The following is a 24,046-nucleotide window of genomic DNA, read 5'->3' as shown; positions in this document are numbered from 1 at the left end:
GCAGCAGCAGCAAAGGGCTTCCAAGCCAGCAGCCTTAAGAGCCCACACCACTATTTTAATGTTGAGTACTTTTTTTTTTAATCTTTTGGTAGCGGTATGTATTATCTTAGTTCCCCAATCAGGGAATGCACCCCCTGTACTGGAAGTATGGAGTCTCAACCACTGGACTGCCAGGGAAGTCCCTAATGTTAAGTACCTCTAACCATGGTTCTCAACCTCCACTGCAGATAGAATCACCTGGTGAGTTTTAAAAACATCCGGCCACCCACCCCCATCCCTAGAAATATTGATTTAGTTGACCTGAGGTGGATGTTGGGCATAGGTTCAAAAAGCTTCCCAAGGTGATTTGATGTACAGTCGAGGTTGAGGACTCCTGTAAACTTAAAAAATATTAGTTTCATATTCATGGAATCACCTTGCACTGGTTTGGTACACAATGTGGCTTAGTAAATATCAGCTGGACGTGAATTTAAATCTTGCATCAGATCTCAACAGATTATGTTCTCTGACTGGGTCTGAAGAAGTTGAGTCCGGGTATACTATTTTGGGTAAAGAATCTGCCTGCAATGTGGGAGACCTGGGTTCGATCCCTGGGTTGGGAAAATCCCCTGGAGGAGGGCATGGCTACCCACTCCAGTATTCTTACCTGGAGAATCTCCAAGGACAGAGAAGCCTGACAGGCTACAGTCCATGGGTCGCCAAAGAGTTGGACACAACTGAGGGACTAAGTACACGGCACATACTGTCTTGGCATTTTCCAACAGGACCTTGAAGAGCTGAACCTTTCAAACAGCTTCAAAAGCACTTTATTGAATGCCTATGCCATGCCTGGCCCCAGGCTGGCAGCGCTGGGGGGAATGGAAAACAATCCTTGCTATCCATAATCCCCCGTCAGCCACGCTTCCATTCCAGAATTGCTCAGAAGGGAAAGACAGTCGCCGGGCCGTCAGGAAGCGGTGTGCTCCCGAATCCAGGCTAGGTAGTTGGCCACGTCGGTGTACACACCCGGCTTGAAGCGGTTGCCGCAACCTGAGCCCCAGCTGACTATGCCTCGCAGGATGAGCTGGCGCTCAGGGGTATCATCCTCACACACCAGAGGGCCTCCGGAGTCACCCTGGATTGGGGACAGCGTCCTTGGCTGGGACTCCGCCCTTGACCGGACTGGGGAAGGGCGCCAATTGGGGCCCCAGACTCACCTGGCACGCGTCGGTGCCGCCCTCGAGGAAGCCAGCGCAGAGCATGCCGCGGGTGAAGGCTGCTCCGTGCACGTCGGGGGCGGAGCAGCGCTCCGGGTCGATGAGCGGCACCTGAGCCTCCTGCAGGAAGCTGGAATATTCCCCACCTGCGAACCGAGAGCACCTTCCTCACACCCCTCCAGGGTCCGCTTGACGCCCAGGCCATGGACCTGGCTTTACCAGGCTCTTTCAAACTCGCTATAATTTCCTGTCTCCCTCGCAGCAAGCCCGGCAGGGAATGAGTTGCCTTTAACACCCATCTCACAGACAGGAAGCCAGAGAGAAGCTGTGATGTGAATGGACCAGGAAACAGGACTGCTTCTGAACCCCACCCCCACTTCCCATCCAGTGGCTCAAAACCTTGCTTCCATCCAACCCACCTGCGGCTCCATCACGGGCCAGCGTTCTAGTAGCCCTTGCAGCCCAGTGCCCAGAAGGAATCCAGAGAATGTGCGGCTCTCCCGCTTTGCCACAGGAGTTCTGGGGACTCCCCCACTCCCCCGACAGTGAATTTGAAGCCGTTGGAGAAGCAGACTGCAGAGGCAGGGGCCCTGCACGTCCCCACAACCCACCAGATCGGCCCCACCTGCCCACCTGCAGGCTTCTCTTGCCTACCCCGGTGGCCAGAGGCCTCCTTCCCGCTTCCAGTTGTTCTGCCTACCCTCGAACTGGTGACCCCAGCCGGCCACCTCGCAGACTGCGGCTTCGGATTCGGCGGGACGGGCGGCGCTACTCGGCAGGCACACTGGCTGAACGAAAGGCGACGGGTGCGCGCAGCAGCCGTCCGCGCTCTCCTGCAGGCGCACCAGAGCTAACCCGGGCGGGGAGAAGCGTGATCCCGGGACGCCCGGACTTCGAGCCCTGCCCACCCTTTCCCCTGATCCCCGTGGGCGCTCCTCCACGCACCCAGGTCGTGCTGGTAGGTGATGGGCGAGAAAGCCTCGTGCAGGCGGTAGTCCCGCACTGCCAGGGTCTGGCACTGCTCACAGCTCTGGTTGTGGCGGTCCTGGCCGAGCACCACGGTCAGCTCCTTCGGCGCGGGTCTGGGGACAGGGTCGGGAAAAGAAAGCGCGCTCAGAACGGGCCACAGGCATCCTACGAGAGCTCCCTTCTTCCGAACCCCCAAATAGGTTTCGGCTTCCTCCTGGGAAGCTCTGAAAAGGAGAAGGGGGCAAAGGTGGGCGGGGACGCAGAAAGGTAGGGCACGAGTTCGGGTGTCGCGCGGAAGCTGAGCGCAGAGGAGAGAGGCGCTAGGGGTGTCCCGGGCCGGGGGCTGGGCTCGGGGACACTCGCCGGTTCTGCAGGCAGTGAGCCGCAGTCAGCACCCAACAGGGGGCGATGAGGCTGCCGGCGCAGAAATGTTGGCCCCAGTACAGCGCGGCGATGTAGGGGTGCGCCCCGGGGAGCGCCACCAGTCCTCCGACGACGCGGTTCAGCGAGGACAGCCATTTGCGGAGCCGCTGTCCACAGCCCCCGGGGCCTGTGCTGGCCAGAGAAGTCGGCTGTTCGGGCGGCGAGCACCAGCCTGTGGGAGGAACCCAGGCTGAGGACCTGGAGAGCCACGGTCGATCGGTTGGAATATAGCTCGTCCTACGCCCTCTCCGCTCGACCCTTCCCAGCTACCTGAAGTCAGGGATGGAAGCGGGGTCTGGGTCGTGGACTCAGGTTTCTGCAAAGCCGACGGCGAGGGCAAGGGGAAGTACTCGTGCCCAGCTGCGGCCGGGCACGGTGCCAGGCGGCAGTAATTCCAGCTCAGTCGGTCGCCTTTCCAAATGAAGCACCACGGGCGGGTGTCGTTGTCGGGGTTCCTGTAACCACGAGGTGGGTTGGAGGCGCTATTTTGAACGCGAGAAGCCCTAGAAGGGCCCTGGAGCGGAAGGGGACTTCCAGCCGCGTCCCACGCGCGCACCGGCAGAAGGCGTGGTCGCCCAGGCCCCACTTCAGCACTTGCTCTGCGGTCACATTCCAGTAGGTGGCCTCGGAGGCCCACGACTGACAGGGTGCGCCGGACAGCGTAGTCCCGGCCAGGCCGCGGTAGCTGAGTCCGCGGTCGCGGTCGTCGTAGCAACTCGCCTTGAGGTCTGGGGAGAGAGCAGGCTCCCGGCCGCTAGGTGATGATTTGGTCCCTCCTCCCGCCCCCAGCCGCCCTCGCACCCCCGGCGCCACTCCCCCTCCTCCCTCTCTGCAAGGCCCTCCCATGCGGGGGTGGGGCTTCTGCTTCCTAGAGACCGTAACTCACCTACATCGCACAAACGTCCCGCGAAGCTAGGTGGACAACGGCACAGGCGGTGGCCCTCCGCCTGTAGGCAGCTGCCCCCGTTGAGACACGGGTTGGTGCGGCAGACTGGGAGAAGGAGCACTCTGAGTCACCCCTAGGCTCAAAGACGGCTCAGAGATCTCCCTCTTAAACACTGGCACACCACCTGGCCTCCTGCCAACCTTTCTTCCTCACCTTCCACTCTGGTCCCTGCCCAGCTCCCCACCAATCTACTCACCCTGGCTGGCCAGTGGCTTGCATTGGGCATTCGGACCCTTGCACTGGCACTTGACCACACCTGCTGGCTCAAGCCTATGCCATATTTCATTCTCGTGGAAGAACTGGAAAAACTGGGGCTCAAAGCACTTCTCTGGGGACAAAAGGAGAAGAGGGACCATGTCAAGTCTCCGGGGATCCACAGGACTTCTTCAGTGGGTCTGAGGCTGCCCCTGTTCCCCAGTGCCCCTCTCCCTGGCCTTAGCACCTCCCCACCTTTCTGGCAGTGCTTCCCAGTGAAGTGATCTGCACAGATGCAGCGTGGGCCATCCGGCATGTTCACACAGGTCCCTCCCTTCTGGCAGGGATTGTGTTTGCTGCAGTGGTCTGAGAGATGGACACAGAGGGAGAAAGCAGGGAGCCTGAGTCAGACAGATGGGGGCCAAGTCCCTACCCAAACGTGCTTGTCTTTTGACCTTGGCCCTCCAAGTTTCCAAGCCTTAGTTTCAGTTCAGTTCAGTTCAGTTCAGTCGCTCAGTCGTGTCCGACTCTCCGCGACCCCATGAATAACAGCACGCCAGGCCTCCCTGTCCATCACCAACTCCCGGAGTACACTCAAACTCATGTCCACAGAGTCGGTGATGCCATCCAGCCATCTCATTCTCCGTTGTTCCCTTCTCCTCCCGCCCCCAACCTTTCCCAAAGCCTTAGTTTACCCACCTGCAAAATGAGGCTACCCACTCTTAGAACTTCTCCCTCTGGGGGAGAAGGAGATAGGTGGGCCAGAATCCCACGTATTTTGGGTCTGATGATACCCAGGAGAGGAGCTAGGGGTGGGGAGAGGGCCCTGGGTCACGGCAAAGGTTGTATGGCACCTTTCACTTTCTTGGGCTCCAGGCAGTATGCCCATTGTTGGTCCTTCTCAAAGTTGGGGGTAGTAGCACACCTGTAGAAAGAAAGCTTAAGATGTGGAAGTGACCCAAGAGCCCATCAACAGATGATTGGTTTAAGAAGAGGTGGTACACAATGGAATATTACTCAGCCATAACAAAAGAATAAAATATTGCCATTTGCAGCAACATGGATGGACCTAGGGACTTAGTATACTAAGTGAATTAAGTCAGATAAAGATAAATATTATATGATATCACTTATATGTGGAATCTGAACAATAATACAAGTGAATCTATATACAAAATAGAGACAGACTCACAGACATAGAAAACAAACTTACAGTTACCAAAGTGGAAAGGGAGGGGATAAATTAGGAATATGAGATTAATGGAGAGATACTACTATACATGAAATAGATAAGCAACAAGGATTTACTGTATAACACAAGTAATTATTTTCAATGTCTTATAATAACATATATATATATATATACACACACACACACATACATATTCTCCAGGCCAGAATACTGGAGAGGGTAGCCTTTCCCTTCTCTAGGGGATCTTCCCAACCCAAGGATTGAACCCAGGCTCTCGCACTGCAGGCGAATTCTTTACCAGCTGAGCCACTAGGGAAGCCCATGTATTATGTGTGTGTATATATATATATATATATATATAACTGAATCATTTTGCAGTACACCTGGAACCAACACAATATTATAAATCAATGATACTCAATAAACAAAAGAGAGATGAGGCTTCCCTGCTCTGCCCAAGGGGCTAAGCTCACCTCCCCTATCACAACCCCCTCTCTTCAAGCAGGGTTCCCTGGACAGAAGGGTGGGCAGAGTCCACAGAAGACCTCTGCTCCAACCCTTCCTGGGTAGCCTTACCAAGGTCGGGGGCCTGGCCGGCCTCTGTGGATGCATTTATGATACAGCTGCCGGTGGTACTGGAAGGGGAAGTGGCAGGGTTCCCCGGTGACAGTGAGAACTGCAGGGATAACACACTCCTTAATGCCTTTCTCCGTGCCCCCATTGACCAGGAACCACCCTCACAGTCTGGTTGGAAAAAGGATAGACCTTTGAAAAGACCTTCAAGACCATGCATGCACGCTATGGGGATTATCTAGGCAGGAATACTGGAGTGGAATACCATGCCCTTCTCCAGAGGATCCAGGGATTGAACCTGTGTCTCTTACGTCTCCTGTATTGGCAAGTGGGTTCTTTACCATTAGTGCCACCTGGAAAGCCCTACCTTCAAGACCACATCCTGCTTAAGAGTTGGGTTCTGGAGTCTGACAGATGGAGCGGACTCCTGACTCCACCAACTACTAACTGGGTGACTTTGGACAAGTCTGCAGCCCCCAGGCCTAGAAGACTGCTTGCCACAAAGCAGACACTTAATAAATACTTGCTGAATGTTGAAGTTACTTGACCACTCTGAGCTTTACTTGCCTCATGTCTAAAATGGCAAAAATAATACATAGTAAAGACGAAGGGTTTAGGTTTTGCAAGATGAAAAGAATTGTAGAGATGAATAGTGGTAAGGATTGCACAACAATATTATCATACTTAATACCACTGAACTGGACTTAAAAATGGTTGAGGTAGGGACTTCCCTGGTGATCCAGTGGTTAGGAGTCCACCTTCCAATGCAGGGGATGTGGGTTCGATCCCCGATCAGGGAACTAAGATCCCACAAGCTGTGGGGCAACTAAGTCCTGAGTGCTGCAACTACTGAACCTGTGCTGTAGATCATAGCTTCTGCAACTAGGGAGGCCCCAATGTGTCTCAATGAAGACCCAGTGCAGCCAAAGAAATAAATAAATGGTTGAGGTAGAGCATTTTATGTTATGTGTATTTTACCACAATAAAAAAATAATCATACAGTCTATTTTCACAGGAAGATATTCATAATTTTAAATAAAGTAAGTAAAAAACAGCATGTCCTATTTTTTTACAACTATTTTTACAATATGCATAAAAAATAAATCTAGAAGGATATCTCCAAAACTTCTAAAAGTGGTTTTGGAAGATAGTGGGTCGTGGGTAACTTTTCCTTCTCTTCTATTTCTGTAACTTCTGTAGTTTTTACAATAAAAATATTGCTATCATAATTTTTAAAAAATGGTACAATTGAGCTTCATTATTCAGATTCTGTTTATCTGCACATCTCGCTAAAATTTATCTGTAACCTCAAACCAATACTCAAGGTGCTTCCACGATCATTTGTAGACATGCTCAGAGCGGTGAAAAATTTGAGTCACCCGAAGTGCATATTCCCAGCTAAGGCCAAATGAACTGATGCTCTGCTTGTTCAGCTCCTACTGTAAACAAGTGTCCTTTTCACACCCTATTTAGTGCCACAGTTTCCAATTTTGTGCTTTTGGTAAATGATTTTGCTTGAAAATGGCTGCCAAGTCAAGTGCTGGAGTGTGGTCCTGTGTTCCTATGCACAAGAGGGCTGTGATGTATATTATAGAGCACATTTTCAGACTAGATACACTTCAACCAGGCATTAGCTAATAGTGCCGCTGGCCATGAGTTCAATATCAATGAATCAACAACATCTATTAAGTAAAGTGTCTTTAAACAAAATCACATATAAGGCAAGGTTATGTATTGATGGTGATGAAAATGTAACCAGAGCTCACAGGAACCTAACCATATATTTCCTCTAGAAGTAATGGTGCGGTTTTTGCTAATTCAGTGTTCATGGTGACTTTACAGAATACGACTGCTAGGAATAATGAGAACTAATTGTGTATACTTCAAAGGGAAACTTAAATGAGATTGTGTCTGTAAAATACTGAGTCTGGCACATAGTCTGTGTTTGATAAACATTAGCTCATATTTTGTTGTTAAAGGCATAGTGGCACTTGTGCTGAGGGCCAAATCACAGACAGGATAGTAAAGAAAGAGGGAGAGGCATCTGAGATAGACCTTTAAGATGCGAATGGGAAAAAAGCAAGTGAAAATCGTTCAGTCGTGTCCAACTCTTTTCAACTGTATAGTCCATGGAATTCTCCAGGCCAGAATACTGGAGTGGGTAGGCTTTCCCTTCTCCAGGGGATCTTCCCAACTCAGGGACTGAACCCAGATCTCCTGCATTGCAGGCAGATTCTTTACCAACTGAGCCACAAGGGAAGCCCAGATGGAATGGAGGACCTTAAGTTGGTGATTAGGCAAGGACAGAGCAGCTAGGTTGGGTCGTGCTAGAGGAAGGAGAGCCATTTGGTTGGGTGTGAAGTGCTGAAGAGAGGAGATGAGGTAGTCAGGGTTGGCTGGGCTGGGCCTCAGGGCCATGCTGAGAGACTGTGTCTCATCCCACCAGGCCAGGCTTACCAGAGCAAGCTCTAGTTTGCAGCTCTAGGTAAATATTTAGTGTCTAGAAGAATAAAGACAATAGGGAGCTAGGGGGAGACGGAGGATAGCCCTCATCTAAAAGGAAACTTGATAATAAAAGTCAATATATTTTAAGCATTTACCATGCACCAAAATGTGGGCTGAATGTCTCACCAGGATAAATGACTCATTTCTCCTTCTCCTTAACCTTAAGAGTTTTACCATTACCAGCCTGGTTTTGACGGAGAAGGCTATGGCAAGCCACTCCAGTGCTCTTGCCTAGCAAATCCCATGGATGGAAGAGCCTGGTGGGCTGCAGTCCGTGGGGTCGCGAAGGGTCGGACACGACTGAGCGGCTTCGCTTTCACTTTTCACTTTCACACATTGGAGAAGGAAATGGCAACCCACTCCAGTGTTCTTGCCTGGAGGGTCCCAAGGATGGGGGAGCCTGGTGAGCTTCCGTCTATGGGGTCATACAGAGTCGGACACGACTGAAGTGACTTGGCAGCAGCCTGGTTTTACAGGTGGAGAAATTTAAGCTTGGAGAAGTCAAGTCACTGACCCAGAGCCACCCAGCCCATGAATGATGAGGCTGGGATTCAGAAGCATTTGGGCTCTAAAGCCCTGCTCTCAATCCTTTCTTCTCCGTTAAGGGCTCTGGCCTTTGTGTAGCATGCCTGATGCCTGTGAGATACATCGAGAAGAGGAAAGGATGAGACAGACCTGGGAAGCTGAGGAAGAAGAGCAGGTGCTGGACCAGGCACTCAGATACAGCCCCAACCTGCCCTCAAGAAGCACACAGCTCACTATCACTCTGGGTCTGCAACACCCACTCACACAAGACCCGACACATAGCAGGCACCCAGGTCTGAATGCCAGTCAGACAACTCCGGGGGTAAGAGTGAAGAGTGCCCAGGATCCTCCCTCCCACTCCAAGGGCCAGAGACTAACAATCTGCACACCCCTACCATGACTCATCCCTGTCCAAGGCTCTCTCTGGAGGTGGTCCCAGGCTACTTACCCACTGTGTGCTCACTCTCTGTGAGCTTATGCTTCTTGGGGCCTTTCCAAGGTGGAGTCTATGGGGGAGAGAAGAAGACAGGGAATTTTGCCAGAAAGTCATTGCCTGCTCCCGTCCCATGCTAGTCCCCAGCTTCCTCTCACAGCCCTGAAATGCAGAGATTTCCTCCAAAGGCCCGGACCCCTCTTTACTCCTCCTGTTGTCTCCTCAATTTCCCTCTCCCCCAGAAATGCAGGCCACGTCCTCATAGCCACCAGTCTGTCTATTCTCTCTCTCCTCTGCTTGGGCCTTATGGGCTTGCCTCGTCTTTCCAAACAGGACTTCCAACCTCCTGGGCCAAAAGGTCATGGTCAGAGACCAAAGCTGTGATAAGGACCCACCAGGGCCATCCCAGTATAACCTTCCTGTTATACTGTTCCCACAGTTCTCACCGAAACCGTTGACTCCAGGCTCACCAGCAGGGCCCCCAGGAGCAGCAGAGCCCTCATGGCGTCTGTCTGTTGGTCCAACCACTTGACCAGGAGTCCAGATCAATAGAACTGGTCAAAGGTCCCTGAGGCCTGGGGAGCAGAGGTTGGTTGAGCTGCCCTTCTAGGCTGTTTATGGAAAGTCAAGCAGAGAGTGTCCTTGATGAACCCTTAAGGATGGGAAAGTTGGGAGCTGGTGGGTGGGAGTAGAATAATAAGGAGTGGGGCTCCCCCCATCTTTCCCAGATAGTAGAACTGGAAGCAGGAAGAGGAATTGCCTCATTTCTAGTCCTACTGGGGATGAGGAGGGTAAGGAAATCCAAGAGAAGCTCCCTACTTTGGGAATCCGAGAGTCCATGGGGAAGTATCTTGTTATTTAGTTGCTAAGTCATGTTCAACTCCTTTGCAACCCCATGGACTGTAGTCCACCAAGCTCCCCTGTCCATGGGATATCCCAGGCAAGAATACTGGAGTGGGTTGTCATTTCCTTCTCCAATGGGGAAGTGTATTCATTTTCTATTGCTGTCTAAAATTAACCACAAACTTTGCAGATTAAAATAATACCCATAGTTAGTTCATAAATCTCTGGGTCTAAAGTCCTACACTGCGTGACTCAGTTTTCTGCTTAGTTTCACAAAACTGAGTTCAGGGCTGAGTTCTCTGGGGGCTCTGGGGAAAAATTCCAAGGTCATTCAGGTCGTTGGCAGAGTTCAGTTTTTTGCCTTTGTAGAAAGTGAGGTCCCTGTTTCCTTGCAAGCTAGGGGCTGCCCTCAACTGCTTGAAGTTTTCTGCATTTCTTGCCATAGAGTCCCTTCAATTTTCCAAGCCAACAACAGAGAATCTCTGCCATATTGACTCTTTCTCAACCTTTGAATTTCCTCTGTTAGGAAGAAGCCTGTCCCTTTTAAGGATTCATCTGATTAGGTCAGGCCCACTAAGGAAAATCTCCCTCTCTTAAGGTCAACTGATTTAGGACCTTACTTATATTCATAGCATTCTTCTACAGAAGCCTCTAGATTAGCATTTGATTAAACAACTGGGAGAAGGTATGTTTACACCGGGGTATTGGGGGCCATCTTAGAGTTCTACCTCAAAGTAAGTAAATGATCCCATGGAAAAAAATACCAAAAATACTAAACCAAGAAGTGCTAAAATATGCAACTGGAGCACAAGGAAGGGAGATGTGTTGGGCATGTATTATTTTTCCTTCCTAACGGCCATTTATCTCGGTTTAGTAAGGATACCCTGATTTTTTTCTTTGAAAACTATTCCTCCTTCATCCCCTCCATGAGTCTCTAGTGCTGCCCACCTTCCCTCAGTTCTAGGGCTAGGGGTGAGGCCTAGGTCTGGCCAATCAGAGTAGGGTATTTCTAGACCAAAGGGATTGGTTCAGGGATAAGCTATACACAAGTTTGGCCAATCAGAGTCAGTCCTGGGACTTTTCACCAGAACTTTTAGGATAAAGGTACTTTCTTCCTCTTGGAGTCCCTAAGAATGCAATCCTGGAGATGTTGATGGCCATCTCTGTCACTGCCTGGGGAGGTCCTGCTTGAGAATGAAGCATATGTTTGACTTCTGAGCCCAAGTCATAAAAGGGATCACAGTTTCAGCCTTGGTCTCATGGATCACTCACTCTGGGGGAGGCCAGCTGCTATACTGTGAGGACACTCAAGCAGCCCTTCAGAGAGGCCCATGAGGGAAGAAAGTAAAGTCTTCAGCCAACAATCAGCACCAATTGGACAGCCATGTGAATGGACACTTTTGACATGGATATTGCAGCCCCAACCAGCATCTGGCCTGCAACCTCATTAGAAACCTCAGGCCAGACCATCCAGCTAAACAGCTCCTAAATTCTTGAACCCCTGAAGCTGTGAAAATCCTAATTGATTTTTGTTGTTTTAAGCCATAAATTTTAGGATTATTTGCTACCCAGCATTTGATAACTAACACAAGTAGAGTGATTATTGATTATTTTATTTGAGAATCTGGATCCTAAAACTAGAGATAGCCTCAAGAATTCTCAGTTACATGTACCAATTAAAATCAATTTGAATGGACTTCCATCGTTTTCAATCAAAGAAGTCCTGACTGATCCAAAGTAATTTGTGGGAAATGAAGTGAAGACAGAATGTAGCAAATTCTTGATTCCAATGGAAGAGAGGCAGGTCATGGAAGACTTCCTGGGACAGAAACACAGGAACAGGAGGGCAGGAGCAGAGGTACCACTTCAACAGTTGTTTTCAAAAGTGGAAGTAATGGCTAATAAGACCATGATGAAAGTGAAACCATGAGACGTATAGACAAGCTCATTAAAGTGAAAGCACCTTTATCAGGTCTTGATTTCAGTTCCTGAATACAGTCTGTGACCCAGAGCTGGTCCCATACTTTCTCCTTCTATCTGATGAGAAACCAGCTCTCCCTCCAAATGGAAGGGGCCTTTTAAACACATCTTCACAAAGAATAGGGAGTTGCAGGTGGGAAAGGGAGAGGAGGGCTTCCAGGCAGAGCAAGTACTACAACTTCACAGAAGCCCGAGTGTGGCACGTCAGATGAAGATTACGGTAAGCACAGGTTGCCTTATATGGAATGTGAGAGGAGACAACCAGTCTGCTGGGACCAGAGATGGATATTCATGAATATTTGGATGTTCAACATCTGTTCCCCCCTCCTCTTCCTCTAGTCTGCCAGTTTCTATTTGGGGTTGTGTGTGCATGCTAAGTTGCTTCAGTTGGTCTGAGTCTGTGTGACCCCATGGACTGTAACTCACCAGGCTCCTCTGTCCATGGGATTCTCCAGACAAGAATACTGGAGTGGGTTGCCATGCCCTCCTCCAGGGGATCTTCCCAACCCAAGGACTGAACCCACGTCTCTTAAATTTCCTGCACTGGCAGGCAGGTTCTTTACCACTAGTGCCATCTGGGAAGCTCATATTTTGGGGTCACCCCACCCCTATTGCCATCTACTCTTCCCCAGTATATATAGGACACATTCTAACCTGGGAGGTTTATCTTCCAGCATCATGTCTCTTTTTGCCTTTTCATACTGTCCACAGGGTTACCCAGGCAAGAATACTGGAGTGGTTTGCCATTCCCTCCTCCAGTGGACCACATTTTTTCAGAACTCTTCACTATGATACATCCATCTTGGGTGGCCCTGCACAGCATGGCTCATAGCTTCATTGAGTTGCACAAGCCCCTTTGCCATGAAAAGCCTGTGATCCAATATGCTACTGGGGAAGAGCAGAGGGAAATTAATAATAGCTCTAGTAGGAATGAAGCAGCTGGGCTAAAGTAGAGACGATGCTCAGTTGTGGATGTGTCTGGTGGTGAAAGTGCAGTCTGATTCTATAAAGAACAATATTGCATATGAACCTGGAATGTTAGGTCCATGAGTTGAGGTAAATTGGATGTGATCAGGCAGGAGATGGCAAGCCTGAACATTGACATCTTAGGAATCAGTGAACTAAAATGGACAGGAATGGTCAAATCTAATTCAAATGATCATTATATCAACTACTGTGGACAAGAGTCCCTTAGAAGAAATGGAATAGCTCTCATAGTCAACAAAAGAGTCTGAAATGCTGTACTTGGGTGCAGTCTCAAAAACAACAGAATAATCTCAGTTCCTTTCCAAGGCAAACCATTCAACATCACAGTAATCCAAGCCTATGCCCCAACCACTGATGCTGAAGAAGCCGAAGTTGACTGGTTCTGTGTAGACCTTTGACACCTTGTATATCTAACACACACACACACACACACACACACACACACTCACTGTCCTTTTCATCATAGAGGATTGGAATGCAAAAGTAGGAAGTCAAGAGATACCTAGAAAACAAGTCAAGTTTGGTCTTGGAGTACAAAATGAAGCAGGGCACACTGGTCATAGCAAACACCCTTTTCCAACAACACCAGAGGTGACTCTACACGTGGACATGGACATCACCAGAGAGTCAATCCTGAAACCAGACTGATTATGCTCTTTGCAGCCAAAGATGGAGAAGCACTATCCAGTCAGGAAAAACAAGACCTGGAGCTGACTGTGGCTCGATCATGAGCACCTTATTGCAAAATTAAGGCTTACATTAAAGAAAGTAGGGAAACCACTAGGCCATTCAGGTATGACCTAAATCAAATCTCTTATGATTATACAGTGGAGGTGATGACTAGATTCAAGGGATTAGATCTGCTAGACAGAGTGCCTGAAGAACAATGGATGGAAGTTCATAATGCTGTGCAAGAGGCAGTGACCAAAATCATCGCAAAGAAATAGAAAGGCAAGAAGGCTAAGTGGTTGTCTGAGAAGGCTCTACAAATAGTTGAGGAAAGAAGAGAAGCAAAAGGCAAGGGAGAAAGGGAAAGATATACCCAACTAAATGCAGAGTTCCAGACAATAGCAAGAAGAGATAAGAAGTCCTTCTTAAATGAACAATGCAAAGAAATAGAGGAAAACAATAGAATGGGAAAGACAGATCTCTTCAACAAAATGGGAGATATCAAGGGAACATTTCATGCAAGGACGGACACAGTAAAGGACAGAAAACACAAGGACCTAACAGAACCTGAAGAGATTAAGATGGGGTGGCAAGAACACACAGAAGAACTATGCAAGAAAGGTCTTAGTGACCTGGATAACCACGCGGGTGTGGTTACTCACCTAGAGCCAGACATCCTGGAGTGTAAAGTCAACTGGGCCTTAGGAAGCATTACCACAAACAAAGCTAGTGAAGGTGATGGAATTCCAGCTGAGCTATTTCAAATCGTAAAAGATGATGCTATTAAAGTGCTGCACTCAATATGCCAGCAAATTTGGAAAACCCAGCAGTGGTGACAGGACTGAAAAGGAGAGTTTTCATTCCAGTCCCAAAGAAAGGCAATGCCAAAGAACATTCAAACTACTGTACAATTGTGCTCATTTTACATGCTAGCAATATTATGCTCAAAATCCTTCAACCTAGGCTTTAGCCTAGTACGTGAACCAAGAACTTCCAGTTGTACAAGCTGGATTTTGAAGAGGCAGAGGAACCAGAGATCAAATTGCCAACATTCACTGAATCATGGAAAAAGCAAGGGAGTTCCAGAAAAATATCTACTTCTGTTTCACTGACTACACTAAAGCCTTTGACTGTGTGGATGACAACAAACTGTGGAAAATTCTTAGAGTTGAGAGTACTGACTACTTTACCCGTCTCCCGAGAAACCTATACTTGGGTCAAGAAGCAATAGTTAGAACAGGACATGGAACAACGGACTGTTTCAAAATTGGGAAAGGAGTACAACAAGGCTGTATATTGTCACTCTGTTTATTTCACTTCTATGCAAAGGACATCTTGAGAAATGCCAGGCTGGATGAATCACAAGCTGGAATCAAGATTGCTGGAAGAATATCAACATCCTCAGATATGCAGATGATACCACTCTAATGGCAGAAGATGAAGAGGAAGTAAAGAGCCTCTTGATGAGGGTGAGAGAAGAGAGCAAAAAGGCTGGCTCTCTTTTACTCAGCATTCAAAAACCTAAGATCATGGCATCTGGTCCGATCACTTCATGGCAGATAGATGGGGAAACAGTGGAAACAGTGACAGATTTTATTTACTTGGGCTCCAGAATCACTGCAGACGGTAACTGCAGCCATGAAATTAAAAGGTGCTTGCTCCTTGAAAGGAAAGCTATAACAAACCTAGACAGCATATTAAAAAGCAAAGAAATCACTTTGCCAACAAAGGTCCATATAGTGAAAGCTATGTTTTTTCTAATAGTCATGTATGAATGTGTGAGTTGAACCATAAAGAAGGCTGATCGCTAAAGAATGTATACTTTCAAATTGTGGTGTTGGAGAAGACTCTTGAGAGTCTCTTGGATTGCAAGATGAAACCAGTCAATCCTAAAGGAAATCAACCCTGAATATTCATTGGAAGAACTGTTGCTGAAGCTCTAATACTTCGGCCACCTGATGCAAGGAGCCAACTCACTGGAAAAGACCCTGCTTCTAGGTAAGATTGAAGGCAAAAGGAGATAGGGGCGGCAGAGGATGAGATGGCTAGACAGCATCACCAACTCAGTGGACATTAGTTTGAGCAAACTCCAGGAGACAGTGGAGGAAAGAGGAGCCCATAGAGTTGCAAACAGTCAGAATCCTGGGAGAGAGCACCCATTGATTAAGTTTAGTCTCTCTGACTATGTTAGTGTAGGGAGAGGGTGATCTAGTCCATTAGGCTTCCATAGTGAGAGGTGGTCACTGGAAATTACCCTTCCCTTACACAATAAGGGAGTTGTTCTTCACATCTTAGCAACCGAACAACAACAACTTCCCTATTGTGTGGGGGAAGGGTAATTTCCAGTGACCACTTCCCACTATGGAAGCCTAACGGACTCGATCACCCTCTCCCTACATTAAGATACTCAGAGAGACCTAAACTGGGCCAACGGGCTCTCACTCCCAGGATTCTGAATCCTGAACAGGCCACACAAGCAAGGATGGTGAAAAGTGCCAGGGTTGGAGGTCTGCCAATTCACCAACTGTACCCTGGCCAGACTGTCCCTGTTCCATGGTATAAGTCAGGATGCCTTCCAAAACCCAAGCTTAAGTAGCAAGGAAATTTAAATTTATCACTTCATATCATAAGAGATCTAGAGTGGAGGGGCTCCAGGAACCGTGCTTTCAGTGTTTTAACAATGTCATCAAGAATCCATGTTCTTGGCTGATTCACATTGTTGTGCAGCAGAAACTAACCCAACATTGTAAAGCAATTATACTCAAAAAAAAAAAAGAACCCAAGTGCTTTTTCCTTTTGTTTACTATGGTCCTCAGTGTGCATACCTTCAAGCTGATTCCCTCATGGCCACCAAGAATCATGTCTAAAATCCAGTAAAGAAGGACCTTCCCTTCCATTAGATCATTCTTAGAAATGAGGAAAGTTTCCTCCCCAAAATTCCCAAGCGGACCTCCTCTCGTGGCTCAATGGCCACAACTGGGTTATCTGCTCAGTTCAGTTCAGTTCAGTCGATCAGTCATGTCTGACTCTTTGCAACCCCAGGAACCGCAGCACGCCAGGCCTCCCTGTCCATCACCAACTCCCGGAGTTCACTCAAACTCACCTCCATCGAGTCGGTGATGCCATCCAGCCATCTCATTCTCTGTCGTCCCCTTCTCCTCCTGCCCCCAATCTCTCCCAGAATCAGAGTCTTTTCCAGTGAGTCAACTCTTCGCATGAGGTGGCCAAAGTATTGGAGTTTTAGCTTTAGCATCAGTCCTTCCAATGAACACCCAGGACTGATCTCCTTTAGAATAGACTGGTTGGATCTCCTTGCAGTCCAAGGGACTCTCAAGAGTCTTCTCCAACACCACAGTTCAAAAGCATCAACTCTTTGGCAATCAGCTTTCTTCACAGGCCAACTCTCACATCCATATATGATCATGGGAAAAACCATAGCCTTGACTAGACGGACCTTTGTTGGCAAAGGAATCTCTCTGCTTTTTAGTATGCTGTCTAGGTTAGTCGTAACTTTCCTTCCAAGGAGTAAGTGTCTTTTAATTTCATGGCTGCAAGCAGCATCTGCAGTGATTTTGGAGCCCAAAAAAATAAAGTCTGACACTGTTTCCATTGTTTCCCCATCTATTTCCCATGAAGTGATGGGACCAGATGCCATGATCTTAGTTTTCTGAATGTTGAGCTTTAAGCCAACTTTTTCACTTTCCTCTTTCACTTTCATCAAGAGGCTTTTTAGTTCCTCTTCACTTTCTGCCATAAGGGTGGTGTCACCTGCATATCTGAGGTTATTGATATTTCTCCCGGCAATCTTGACTCCAGCTTGTGCTTCTTCCAGCCCAGCGTTCCTCATGATGTACTCTGCATAGAAGTTAAATAAGCAGGGTGACAATACACAGCCTTGATGTACTCCTTTTCCTATTTGGAACCAGTCTGTTGTTCCATGTCCAGTTCTAACTGTTGCTTCCTGACCTGCATATAGGATTCTCAAGAGGCAGGTCAGGTATTCCCATCTCTTTCAGAATTTTCCACAGTTTATTGTGATCCACACAGTCAAAGGCTTTGGCATAGTCAATAAAGCAGAAATAGATGTTTTTCTGGAACTCTCGTGATTTTTTGATGATCCAGTGGATGTTGGCAATTTGATCTCTGGTTCCTCTGCCTTTTCTAAAACCAGCTTGAACATCTGGAAGTTCACAGTTCACATATTGCTGAAGCCTGGTTTGGAGAATTTTGAGCATTACTTTACTAGTATGTGAGATGAGTGCAGTCGTGTAGTAGTTTGAGCATTCTTTGGCATTGCCTTTCTTTGGGATTGGAATGAAAACTGACCTTTTCCAGTCCTGTGGCCACTGCTGAGTTTTCCAAATTTGCTGACATATTGAGTGCAGCACTTTCACAGCATTATCTTTCAGGATCTGAATTAGCTCAACTACTCCTAACCAATGTCTAGCATGGGTAAGGGGTTCTCTATAACGGTCTTAGGCCAATCAACCCTGGAGCCAAGTCAGAGGCATGCAGGTCAAATGGCCACAGGAACAGAATTGGGACTCTGCAAAAGAGTAAGAAATAGGTAGATAACCACAGTTGTAATTCCTACATTCTGGTCCTCTAGTGGTCCTTTATTCCTACTTATTTCCAAGTGTATTCCTTCTAGCTGATGCTATGAACCATTGAGGGCATTCCCATGATGTAAATTCCCTTTTGTATAAGTAGCTAGAGTCATAGTCCAATGCTTCTAGCCAAGAACTTTCACTCTCCCTTATCCCTCAAGTCTAACCAGCCTTCAAGTTCTGTTCACTACACTGACCACATATTTCTCCAAACCATCCACTTCTTTCCATTCCTACTGCCTCTTTCTTTGACTTCCAGAAAAATCAAGGTATCAACAGTGCTGGAACATAATTTGAGAACCTCTGGTGGACATCTGTCATTTCCCTTCTTTAGCATCCGTCTCCCTTTTATCTAGCAAGAGCCCTCAATGTTCCTTTGGGGAGGGGCCCATTCCCCCTTCCATCAAGTGGACAGAAGAAAGCTTACTCTTTCCCTCAGCTGAGGGTGGAGTGGACATGTGATCCAGGTCTGGCCAATTAGAACACTGTCTCTTTTGGAAAACTCAGGATGCTTAGATCCTTAATTCAAGGAGGAATGTTTCTCATGTTTATTCATTCTAGTTTATTTTCACTTAAAATCTTTTTTGGTTAAATTTAAGCTCTTTAGAAGTTACTTTTAGAAATTGAGACACATTACTAACACTGTAGGACTTGGCTAGGCCTTGATTTAAAACTTTCTTTGTACTGTGATTTCCTTTCAGGTGTATTTTGTAAAATGAAACATTAACTTTTTTGTTAATTTTTTTCTTAAAATAAAGACTTTTTCACAATTAAAAAAAAGAACACTGCCTCTTTCTGTCCTCAGTGATTGGTTCAAAAGGAACACCTGATCCAAATCAAACCAATGAGAGGTAACCCCAGGATTTTTTGCTAGAATCAAGATAGAGTCTTTTTCTTTCTATAAAAGCGGCCCTGTTGGTAGGAAGTGAGCTTGAAGCTGCTGGCAACCACCAACATCTCAGGAACGGGCTGAGATAAAGATAACACTTTAAAAGCTGAGTCAGAATATGGGAAAGACAAATTTTGAGTGACGCAACTCGAGATCTGAGATGCAATGACACTTGTGATCAGAACCACGACTTATACTTTTAAATTACTTAAATCAATAAATTTCGTTTCTTTATTTTTTACCTTAGCCAATTTTTCAGTTCAGTTCAGTTCAGTTCAGTTGCTCAGTCGTGTCCGACTCTTTGCGACCCCATGAATCACAGCACGCCAGGCCTCCCTGTCCATCACCAACTCCCGGAGTATACTCAAACTCATGTCCATCGAGTCGGTGATGCCATCCATCCATCTCATTCTCTGTCGTCCCCATCTCCCAGCATCAGAGTCTTTTCCAGTGAGTCAACTCGTCGCATGAGGTGGCCAAAGTATTGGAGTTTCAGTTTTAGCATCAGTCCTTCCAATGAACACCCAGGATTGATCTCCTCTAGAACAGACTGGTTGGATCTCCTTGCAGTCCAAGGGACTCTCAAGAGTCTTCTCCAGCACCACAGTTCAAAAGCATCAATTCTTCGGGCGATCAGCTTTTTTGCAATCAAAAACTCCTAACTGATGCAAGCAGGAATTCATACTTTGTTACCATCAAGTTCCTGAAACAAAAGCAAACAAAACTAGTGATCAGCTCTGTAAGTCAGTACCCTAAAGAACAGGAGAACAATGACCTTAGAAGTAGGGACTGGAGGGTAAAAACAGCAATGAACTTGAATCAGGAAAACCTGAAATCCCATCTTGGCCACTGACCCCCAGTGTGATCACTGGGTCAGCTGCTCAGCTTTTCTGAACCTTGATTGCCACACCTCTTTAGGGAGGGAGTGGCATTCAGACCAACAAGCATGGCTTGTTGAGATGCTTAAATGAGAATTCATGTGAAAGGGCCAAGCCTGGCATATGATTGGGGCTCAGTCTATAGGAGTTTACAAAGAAACTTTCCCTAGAAAGAATATAAAAAAGAAACAAGAAAAAAAAAAAAAGAAACTTTCCCATGTGGACACCTCTACCCCTACTTTAGCAGTTTCTACACATATGCCAGTTCCTCCTGAACATCTGGGTCTCTTATCGACTGCTTTGGTTCAGAGCAGAAAGGTACTCAGATTTCTGTCTTCCCACAGCTGGAGCATCTATGGGATCAGAAGGGAGAAACTATCAAGTTCCTGCTCACAAGTGCTTGGATCCACACAGACACACACAGACAGCACTTCTTCATAGCAGGGACTTGGAAGGAAGATTTCAAGAGGTGGCAGAACTGCCTATTCAAAGACAAGTTTAGGGGGTCAGAAGGTACCCAGCCCACCACCCTTCATTCCTCCTTACTTAGTGGCATCATTTCTCTCCCAGTGGTTTAGGTTGTCACCGTGGAACCTTTGTATAAATGGAAGCCTCTCCTTCCTCCAGATGAGTGCGGCCTGTCAGAACTTCCATGATGATGGAAATATTCTGTAGCCATTAGTCACGTGTGGCTATTGAGCACTTGAAAATTGGCTAGTGTGACTGAGGAGCTGAATTTTCTTTTTTTTTTTTAGTTAATTTAAATTTAAATAGCACATGTGGCCAGTGGCTACTGTATTGGACAGTACAGCTCCACAGTGTGACAAAAGGGAGAGGTGTATGAAATATTGCTGGAGAGCTACATGGGGCCAGATCAAGTTGGGCCCTAACAGACCATGGGGAACAGTTTGGGTTTTATTTATAAGTGTAATGGGAAGTGAATTAGTTATGTACTGCAGCTAATAAGAGATGACAAATTGCTCCCAAATCTAGCAACTTAAATAACATACATTTACAGGCATACCTCACTTTATGGCACTTCAAAGATAGTGCAACTGGAGGAAGATCCACTTCCAAGTTCATTCATAAAGCTATTGACTTCAGGTTCTTCTGGATGGTTGGCCAGAGACCTCAGTTCCCAACCACGTAGGCCTTGCCATAGGTCAGCTTACTTGAGGGTGGTATTTCGTTACTTTTCGTCACTTTTACTTGTTTTTTTCTTTTTTGGGGCTGTGCTGGGTCTTTGTTGTTACATGCAGGCTTTCTCTAGTTGCCACAAGCAAGGGCTACTCTTTGTTGCAGAGTATGTGCTTCTCATTGCGGTGGCTTCTTTTGTTGTGGAGCATGGGCTCTGGGCACACAGGCTTCAATGGTTGTGGCACTCGGGCTCAGTAGTTGCGTTTAGGGCTTAGTTGCTTCATGGCATGTGGGATCTTAGTTCCCAGACCAGAGATTGAACCTGACTCCCCTGCACTGCAAGGCAAATTCTTAACCACTGGATCACTAGGGAAGTCCCCTGATCTCCCTTTTTAAAAAGATCATTTTGAAAAAATAAATAAATAAAAAGATCATTTTGGCCATAGGTAGAGAATAGGTTGAAGAGTCAGATTCTGGGAGTTGTGTGAGATACCTTCCTGTCCTTATCCTATATCAGTCGCCAAGTCTTATTCATCCCATGTCCATGATAGCTCTCAATCTGGCCACTTCTCTGCACCCCCTGGCCACCTTCCCAGCACAGGGTATCATTCCTCTGTCCAATGGTTCCTCTTAAAAGGACCTCTTGCCTGTCTTACTCAGGATGGTGGTGGTGGTTTAGTCGCTCAGTCATGTCCGACTCTTGTGACCCCATGGACTCCAGCCCACCAGGCTCCTCTGTCCAGTGGGCTCCTCTGTCCATGGGATTTTCCAGGCAAGAGTACTGCAGTGGATTGCCATTTCCTTCTCCAGGGGATCTTCCCAACCCAGGAATCGAACCCAGGTCTCCCACATTGCAGGCAGATTCTTTACCGACTAAGCCACCAGAGAAGCCCTTACTCAGGATACGTGGTTCTCAACAATGAAGCCAATTCTGGGTAACTTAGGCAGACTAGGAACTGACTGGATGCTTGTTTAATCCACCTACCCTCCTAAGGCCAGGCTCGATCTCCACCCCCTCTTCTTCTACTGTCACCATAACGAACCCTCAATGGTCCTCTAATGTCTGATGTGAATCACTTGCTTTGGATTTCAAAGACCTGCTTGCAAACATTGGAAGCATGCTCCAGGTACTAGGGACCTTGGAGAGGAAATTTTGCCTCCTCTCTGATTTCCTTAGTGGAAAGCAGGGCCTGCCTCTGCATTTTATAGGTTTCCTCTTAAAGTGGAGGGGTATTCAGATGCTGGGCACCAAAATAATAGGTGTTTACAAGACAGCCTAAGCCTCTGTCTCCTGACCCTTCACCCTACCCCCAGTATGGCACACAGTAAGCAAATATGATCAAACTACTTCCTGGTGTAACACACCCTGAACAGCTCCCCACTACCCTCAAAATGAAGTCTAAACTCCTTGCCTAGCTTCCAAGGAGCTCCCTAATTCAGGCCTCTTTTGAAGGCCTGAGCGTCATTTCTTGCCCCTACTCCTCATCATGCACACCGCAACGTGCACCTAAAAGTCTAGTTCAGTGCTCTGCCCTCAGATGCCAAATGTATAAGCCCTCACCACCTTCCTCAATACAACTCTGAACATGTGCTGCCTCTTGCCAGAGCTCTTTCCTTCCCACCCCAGTTACCTCTGAAAACTGCACATTCTCACTTAACTCTCAGGTCTCACTTGGACATGACAGCCTTCAGTGGCTGAGGTACCTGTCCTTTGTCCTACTGACCACTGGTTTTCCTTCTTTCAAGGTACTTATCTTTATTCCCCAAAGTATCCTAGATCCATGCATTTCCCCGCATCTCCACTGCCACCTTCTCAGTCCAAGTTATCATCCCCTGCCTCCTGAAATTCTATAGCCTCCCAACTGCTCGTTCTGCCTCCATTCTTGGCCCCTTGAAAGTCTACTAGCTAGAGTAATCTTTTACAAGCCTTTCAAAGGCTTTGAAATCTTTCAAAGGCTTCACATTTCATTTAAGCAAAACAAACTCTTCTCCATGGTTTGCAAAGCCTTCCAGGATCTACTTAAATCCCTGCTCTTTCATTTCATATCAGACTTTTGGGCTCAGAAGCTACACAGGCCTTCTTCCTGTTCCCTGAACACAGCAAACTTACTCTAGGCTCAGAGCTTTGCACTTGCTATTGTCTCTGCTTGAAACTCGGTTCCTCTAGATCTTTGTGCAGTTGGATCTGCTCAAATGTCACAGCCTGAGACCAATTCCCTTCACTATTTTGTCTAACTGTTAATAGCATGTATCATTCTCTCAGACCACCCCAATTATTTGTTTACTCATAGGATTACCATCTTGATCCTCCTTCTTGCAGGTAGGCCGAGAGACTGACTGTCTTGCTGGCACTACTGTATTCCCCAGCTCCTGGCTCAGTGCCCGGCACGAAGTATGTGCTCTGCATTTTTGGATGAATGAATGGATAGGAACCAGAGAAGCCTAGTTGAATCTGGCTTTGCTTTACTTGCAAGTTTGGGCAAGCCTCCGTTTCCTGGTGTGTGAAGTGAGGGTGGAGGGAATAGGATGTTGAACTAGAAGGTGTTGATTAGCTGTAAAATTTCAACCTTGTTTTCTTCCTAGTCTTAGGCCTGAAGCCAGCCACTGGACCTCAGCTCCCTACCTGTATAATGGGTGTGAGCTCATTCCTGCGGCTTGGAGTGGTAGCGCTGCCTTATAAGGCAGCAGAGGCCGAGAGCGGGCGAAGCCGTGTGGGTGGAGAGAAATCACAACATCCGGCTGTGGGGGCAGGGCGGGGGCGTCCACAGTGGGCAGGCCGGAGGCCGGGTCGCAACTAGGGAGGCCGCCAGCCTCCTCTAGGCCTCTCCCTGCCTCCGCTGTGCGCCCTCCAGGATGGGCCGACCCAAAAGCATACGGACGGATATACAGACCGAACTTGCTTGAGGCCGGCCCGCAGAAGGCCTAGGATGCCAGACGCATCCCCTTTAAACCCTGGAAAAGCCAGGGTGAACCAAAGGGACCACACCCGCACCTAGTGGTCCAATCAGAGTGCAGTGCTGAGAATGACTGACCTTTGTTCATCCAATCAAATACCCGGTATTCGGGGCGTGATCCAGAGATCCCACCTCCGTTGTCCCC

The 24,046-nt window shown here is 47.6% G+C and overlaps 1 protein-coding gene across 3 annotated transcripts; it reads right to left on the bottom strand.

Annotated features, from left to right (window-relative positions):
• Positions 1 to 783: 783 nt before the first annotated feature.
• On the bottom strand, positions 784 to 23,859 carry F12 (coagulation factor XII). Of its 3 annotated transcripts, none has more exons than XM_088838754.1 (15): positions 23,571 to 23,859; positions 9,404 to 9,532; positions 8,973 to 9,030; positions 5,498 to 5,597; positions 4,584 to 4,654; positions 3,985 to 4,095; positions 3,731 to 3,862; positions 3,475 to 3,579; positions 3,145 to 3,316; positions 2,859 to 3,043; positions 2,529 to 2,760; positions 2,142 to 2,278; positions 1,897 to 2,046; positions 1,197 to 1,342; positions 784 to 1,114 (listed from the first exon to the last, which is right to left on the bottom strand). In XM_088838754.1, the coding sequence occupies exons 2-15, from the start codon at positions 9,458 to 9,460 to the stop codon at positions 947 to 949; spliced, it is 1,824 nt and encodes a 607-aa protein (XP_088694880.1). In that variant the 5' UTR covers positions 9,461 to 9,532; positions 23,571 to 23,859; the 3' UTR covers positions 784 to 946. The 3 variants fall into 3 exon arrangements, with proteins under 3 accessions (XP_088694880.1, XP_055287169.2, XP_088694881.1); XM_055431194.2 differs by lacking the exon at positions 23,571 to 23,859 and adding an exon at positions 16,540 to 16,670; XM_088838755.1 differs by lacking the exons at positions 5,498 to 5,597; positions 23,571 to 23,859 and having other exon boundaries at positions 4,429 to 4,654; positions 9,404 to 9,483.
• Between the last annotated feature and the right edge of the window lie 187 nt (positions 23,860 to 24,046).

This window comes from Moschus berezovskii, chromosome 8, assembly GCF_049115385.1.
Source record: "Moschus berezovskii isolate FMDL1 chromosome 8, NW_MosBer_1.0, whole genome shotgun sequence".
NCBI classification, from domain to species: Eukaryota; Metazoa; Chordata; class Mammalia; order Artiodactyla; family Moschidae; genus Moschus; species Moschus berezovskii.
The sequence above is the reverse complement of the archived record's forward strand: the minus strand, read 5'-3'. Positions and strand labels throughout refer to the sequence as shown.

Excerpts from the sequence above, each read along its gene's own strand:
- F12 (XM_088838754.1), bottom strand. The coding sequence starts at position 9,460 with ATGAGGGCTCTGCTGCTCCTGGGGGCCCTGCTGGTGAGCCTGGAGTCA. Across the intron at positions 5,598-8,972 it reads AGAGAGTGAGCACACAGTGG|TTCTCACTGTCACCGGGGAA; the intron begins GTAAGTAGCCTG and ends TTATCCCTGCAG. Across the intron at positions 1,115-1,196 it reads GCGGCACCGACGCGTGCCAG|GGTGACTCCGGAGGCCCTCT; the intron begins GTGAGTCTGGGG and ends TCCCCAATCCAG.